Raw genomic sequence first — 6,418 nt, forward strand, 5'->3', positions numbered from 1 at the left:
GGGCAGACGCGGGAGCTGTGGTCACGGGGTGGCGGCCGCACCTGAGCCTGGGGTGGGCCCGGCCGCCCCCCCTGCTTTGGCACCTGGGTCACACGCTGGCCCAGCTTCCCTGAGAAGATGGGGCCGCTCGCATGGCCGCGCTCTAACCCAGCGCTCCGCGCGTCCTCCCTAACCTTGCCGCGGTGGGGGCAGCGCACAGGCCCGAACGCGCCCGCACGCGCTCACCGCAGACCCTCCCTCCTCCTCCTCCTCCTCCTCTGTCCTCAGGCCGCCTCGGGACAGGGAGCAAGTGCCCTGTTCCCGGAGGGGAGGTGACCGAGCTGGGTCTCAGGCCTTTCTGTGCTTCTAGGAGGCCGGTAGAGACAGGGTTCGCATCACAGAGTTGGGGTTCAGACCCTTGCCCTGCCCCAGGACGACTCCCCGAGTCTCCACCTGCTGGGGCAGCGGGGTCATGCTGACCGTAGGCCCAGGGTCAGGCACCGAGCCCGGGAGCAGCGACAGCCATTAGGGCTGGCAAGGCCTTGCTGCTGCTGCTGGATTTGGGGTGAGCTGTGGAGGCGGGAAACCACAGAGGGAGGCGAAGGCCGCCTTGGGTTGGGGCGACCAGGACAGCTTGGACGGTGACGGGGAGGCCCAGGGCCTCATGCAGGTTGGGCAGCTTTGCCCCAGGACGCAGGAGACGGAGGGTAGCATTTGCCAGGAGGGAGGGGGTGTCTTCGGGGCCTCTGTGCCAGTTAGACTGGCTCCGCCCTGTCCCTTAGCCAGTGACCTTGTGTAGTGCACAGCCCACCCAACTGTGTGTCCGGCGATGAGGGTGTTAGGGTGTGCAAGGGCACGGAATTAAATAGCATTCGTTCATTCAGTTATTTGACAAGTGGGTATGGAGCACCTGCTGTGTGCAACGTGTGGGGGACACGGCCCGGAGGGTTGATGTTTCAGTAAGGGCAATGTGTGTGTGGCTAGCTTATGGAGAACAGAGGGCAGCATGTGGAGGCCAGGGGCAGTTTAACGAGAGGGCTCAGGGGAGGCCAAACTTAGCAGGTGACATTTGAGCAAGGACCCAAAAGAAGTGAAGGAGCAAAAGGCACAGGGAAACGCGTTTCAGGAGGCGGTCACAGCACGTGCGAAGTCCTGGGGCTGGATTTGTCCCTGCTTCGCGGAGGGAATGACTGGGAGCCCTGTGTTGACCGGAGCAGAATGAGCTGAGGGGGAAAGTGGGAGGAGGTGAGCTCAGGGAGGTGACAGGCCAAGACCTGCTGGGTCCCATGGGTGTGGGAGGACTCGGGCCTTAACCCTGGGACGGCACAGGGGAGACCTGGAGGGCTGGGGGGTAGGGGCCGCAGCAGGGAGCTGCCCCACCCGGTGCTCACCGGCGCCCTCTGGCGGCAGAGGGGAGAACAAGCCGTGGGCGGCCCCCGGAGGCCCGCAAGCAGCCAGAGAGGCCTGCGCGCCTCAGAGGGTGAGGGGGATTGCGGGCTGCCCTGGGCAGGGGACACAGAGGGGCGCGATGTGGGCAGGTACCCGCTGTTCCCAAGGCAGAACCCACTGGATTTGCAAACGGACAGATGTGGGGGGTGAGAGAGGAGGGGAGGAGGGAATCGCCCTGGTCCAGGCAGGGAGACCTGGGCAGGGGGCCGCTTCCGGGGCAGATTGGGAGGCGGTCTTGGACATGGTGATTTGGGGGCCCCTGAGGGGACGGTGAGATGCTGGAACGCGGGGCGAGGCCCTGGAGGCCATGGCCAGCGCCCGGGGACCACTGGAGGTCCCAGGCTCGCCACGTGGCGCTCATGGTGGTGGTTTCCGGACGGGGGGACGGGGTATCGGCTATTGAGTTATGGCTCTAATGGGCAGTGACACTGATTTATTTCAAGAGGGAATCTTCCATTCTTCATGGCGGAAGAGCTGACGGCCAGTTCGATAGTTGACTGAAGAAAGGCACGAAGCACAGATGCACAGACATGCTGGCCTGGGGGGAGGGGTCCGGGGGGTGGGGCGCGGAGATCCACCTGCCAACCCAAGTTCAGATCTTGACTGTGACCACGGTCAAGGCATGGCCTCCCTCTGGCTCCGAGGAAGCAAGAACAGTTTAAGGCTCTCCACGTGGGGTGGGATTGCAGGCTGGGGCTTCGAATGCCGAGCCGAGGCGCCCAGGCTGACGCCCATGCGGCACGGGGCGCTGTGGGAGGACGTTGAGCTGGGCTGCTGCGCGGAGGGCGTCCCCGCTGCTTGGCTCTGCGCTGCCGGCTCCCCTCCCTGGCTTGGCTGCTGCCGGCGGGGGGGCACGTGGGCAGGTGGCCTTGGGTAACCCCTGCCTCCCGTGCCAGCCATGTACTCGGTGGAGATCACGGTGGAGAAGGACAAGGTGACGGGGGAGACCCGGGTGCTGTCCAGCACCACCTTGCTCCCTCGGGAGCCGCTCCCTCGGGGCATCAAGGTCTACGAAGACGAGACCAAAGGTATGCGGCCCCCTGCCCCCCCCCGGCCCCCGCCCCGCCTCCTTCCACGCGGGTACTGCTCAGGGACCTCACCCCCACAGCCCACAGTCAGCCTGGAGGCCGGTCAGTACTGGGCCTGCAGCCCCAGCTTTAGTTCACTCCAGGAGCCTGACCTGAAGCTTGGCTGAGGGCCGGGTCCTAGGCTGGGCTCTGGGAATCGAATCAGAGGGGCTGTGTCCTAGGAGAGCTCCTCACACACGGGCCTAGCCCTTCAGTGTGGAGCTCACGAATACGCTTGAATAATTCTTGTTGTGGTAAAGATGACAGGGCCTCCAGAGATGCAGAGGGGGTCTAGCAGGGCAGGGCCGGGGCCAGGGAGGGTCCTCAGAAGCAGCGAGCAGGGGCTCACTGGACACACAGCGGTGCACAAGGCGGCCACAGCATGTGCAAAGGCCCTGTGGCGGGACGGAAGCTGCCCAGCTGGAGGAACTGAAAGCCTGTGGGGCTGGTGCAGAGTGGAGGGAGGCGTCAGGTGAAGCCTTGGAGGGAGGGATGAGCGGGGGACATGGTGCTGAGATCTGCTTTGGTTTTGGGAGTTCCCTCTGGTGGCTGGGAGGGGAACAGGGCGTGAGCGACACCCTCAGGGAGGCTGACTGGGAGGAGCAGGGCGATCTTGGTCAAAAGCCCGAACACGTCTGTCTGTCTCTCTCTATAATTCACAAGCCATAACATTCACTCGTCTCTGTTTTTAGGTAAGAAAACCTTTCTTTTAAACTGTATTATCCATCAGTGTTTAGACCAATTTCATAAATATTTTGCCATTTAAGCTTTTGCTGATTTTTGGCATGGCCTGTAGGATAGATAAATAACCCTAGGGAGGGGAAATTCCGGCCAATATTCACTATGATGGTAGAAAAAAGGAGACAAACCCACTTTAGTAAACAAAATATGTTTTAGGAAGACATTAAGAAGCTATATTCAAAGTTAAGGCAGACCATTTGCTTTCTTCATGCTGTGGGGTTCATGGAGCTGATCCCCTGGGTCAGGTATAAAATCATACTGCCCGGCCCGGAGCCCATTAGCAAGTCCACGAGTGCTGTCTTCGCCCAAACGTGGTATATGCAGTGGAAGGGCCCTGGACACACAAACAACTCAGCATATAGCTCAGTGGGCATTGGTTTGTTCACCATGTTATACGCTCCAATTCCAGAACATTTTCGTTCCCCAAAATAGAAGCCCATGACCCTCTTTCCCCACCAAGGCATCCAATAACCCCCTCCTGTCTGTGAAAAGGCGAAAGATTTATGCGATCTGAAGAGAAACCAGAGTATAACCCCCTCCTGTCTGTGGATGAGCTTCTGGACATTTCACACACACGGGCTCACACCCCATGTTGCCCTTTGTGTCTGGTTCCCTCCCTGAGCGTCGTGTGTTCAGGGTCTGTCCATGTTCATATTTTATGGCTGAATAATATTCCATTGTTTGGACGGATCACGTTTTGTTTATCCAGTCATCAGTTGATGGCTGTCTGGGATATTTCCACCTTTTTGGTTTTAGAACACTATACAAGTGTTTATATGGGCATATGTTTTCATTTCTCAGGTGATGTCAAGGCATGGAAGTTCTGGCTTACATGGGGACTCTTGTGTTTAACCTTCAGAGGAACTGCTGGGGTGTTTTCTTTCTTTCTTTCTTTTTTTTTTTAAATGTTGATTTAACTTTGAGAGAGAGTGCACACAAGCGGGGAAGGACAGAGAGAGAGAGGGAGACAGTATCCAAAACAGGCTCCAGGCTCTGAGCTGTCAGCCCAGAGCCCGACGCGGGCTTGAACTCACAAACTGAGAGGTCATGACCTAAAGCTGAAGTCGGACGCTTAACCGACGGAGTCCCTCAGGTGCCCCTGCCAGGGTGTTTTTGGCAACAACCGCCCCCCCATGTCGCCTTCCCACTAGCCACGCACAAAGGTCCCAACTCCCCACATCTTTTGCAGCACTGATTATTGTCCCTCTTCAAGTTATTATTATTATTGGAGCCATCTTGCTGGTTGTGGGTGGATATCTCACTGTGGTGTTGATTCTCAGAGCCTCATGTTCTTCGAGGCCGCTCGGTCTCTGTGGCGTCCAGGATGCTAGGAAAGGGGCCCGCTCACAACCCAGCTCTGCCGTGGTTGGGGGACACAGACCTGGGTGGGTGGAGCCCCCATTCCCGCTCTCACCAGTGGTGTGGCCCAGGCACATCCCAGCTGCCCCGTCTCCTGGACAGGAGTGACCTCACGGGCCCCGGGACAGAGGCGATGCCTGGGCTTGCAGAAGGTCCTCTCTGAGCCCGGCCTGGCCCAGCCCTGGGGGATCCCGGACCCGCCAGACTGGACTCTGGTTGCTTAGCAATGGGAAGGCGATCCGTTTCCACAGCAGCCGAGGGCTCAATTCCTATCTCGGGGTGGTGGCCAGTGGGAAATACTCAACTTGATTCGGTGTAACCCGGGCACACCCCACCCTCCGGGCCTCCAGCCCGAGTCACCGCAAGGCCTTGAGGTGTGGACACCCCTCCCCAGGGATTTGGAAACTGAAAGTAGAAAGCACTTTCCTTCTGGCCAGAAGCCGGGAACCGGAGCCCTGACCCTTGGCCCAGGAGGAGGCAAGTCCCCAGGGTGCACCCCCTTCCACCGCCAGGCAGCTGGGTCTCCAGGGGTTGGCTGGGCTGGCGCCACGGTGTGGCGGGGACCCCTCCCAGGTGACTCCAGCGCGCACCCGACCCCGCTGGGAGCTGCAGACTGTGTGCACAGGCGGAAGTGCCTGGGGAGGGCGGGTCTTCCTTTCAGACGCCGGGGGAGGGGCACACCGGGCTGGGGGTGTCCGGAGGGGCCGGGTGTCCTCCGCGAGTGACTGAGTCCGGGGTGGTCAGGAGACTGAGTGCCCAAACTAGAGTTTAACCCAGGGTCAAGCACAGGGACCCAGGGAGGGAAGTCACAGTCCCCAAACCAACTCATGGGAGGGAAGCACACTGAGACCCGGAGACGGAGCCGGTCCAGCGCCTGCCGACTGTGACCCAGGGCCGGTCACCTCCATTCTCTACTGCGTGGGGCCCTGTCGCCCGGAAACGCTGCAAGACGCAAGGGATGCAGGCCCCAGCCACCGAATGCCAGTCTTTCCTGGCTTCCCACACGCACTTCCGTGCCTGTGAATTTTCATCTGTGCGGCCGTTTGGGGCGGGGGGTGGCGGCTCGGACGTCAGTTGGTTCTAAAGCTGTGACTCAGTTTCCCGTCCGCTCTGCGCGCAGGGAGGCCCCCGCCCGGAGCGCCCGCTCACCCTGCGTGTCTGTCTTCCCTGACAGTGGTCCACGCCGTGGATGGCACCGCGGAGAACGGGGTCCAGCCGCTGAGCTCCTCCGAGGTGGACGAGCTGCTCCACAAGGCCGACGAGGTCACGCTGGGCGAGGCGGGGGCCCGGGGGGCGCCCAGGGCGGCGGCGCGCACNCCGGACACGCGGTTGTCACATGGTCCTTCCGAGGGCTCTTTCAACGCGAAGAGAGGGACGGGGGTCTCGCAGCCCGTCACCACCCCCGACACCCCTGAGCCACTGAGCCGAGCACCTACGCCTGGTAGGAGAGAGACACGGACAGACCCACGTTTCCCGGAGCGAAGGGCACCCCACGACACCCCACGACACGGCAGCTCCACCCACAGCGGTCCTGGCTGGGATGACCCGGGGCCTCGGGGCGGCCCCCCGGCCAGCCAGCCGCCCTCTGGGCCTCCTGCCTGTGCCTTCCTGCCACCTCCAGTGAGGTCCCCCAGGGGACGTCCTGCCGGAGAGGGTTCCTGGGGCGGCCGCTCTGTCCCCGCTTAGCCCCTGGAAGGGGGTTTCCCGGCCGAAGCTCTGGCGTCCGTATCCAGGCCAGTTGGGGTGAGGCCGTGCCTCTTTGAGGAGGCTTGGTCGGAGGTCAGGTCCAAGGTCCTGGAGAGAAGCAAGGCCCTTCCGGATAC

At 61.4% G+C, this 6,418-nt stretch overlaps 1 protein-coding gene across 1 annotated transcript in view; it reads left to right on the forward strand.

Annotated features, from left to right (window-relative positions):
• The window catches only part of PALM (paralemmin), a 14,758-nt gene that overhangs the window by 6,656 nt on the left and 1,684 nt on the right, over positions 1 to 6,418 (forward strand). The window contains exons 8-9 of the mRNA XM_077760589.1: positions 2,325 to 2,456; positions 5,770 to 6,036. Of these exons, the coding sequence (XP_077616715.1) occupies positions 2,325 to 2,456; positions 5,770 to 6,036 (399 nt within the window). The remainder of the gene's footprint in view (positions 1 to 2,324; positions 2,457 to 5,769; positions 6,037 to 6,418) is intronic.

This window comes from Crocuta crocuta, unplaced genomic scaffold (assembly GCF_008692635.1).
Source record: "Crocuta crocuta isolate KB4526 unplaced genomic scaffold, BGI_CrCroc_1.0 scaffold443, whole genome shotgun sequence".
Taxonomy (NCBI): Eukaryota; Metazoa; Chordata; class Mammalia; order Carnivora; family Hyaenidae; genus Crocuta; species Crocuta crocuta.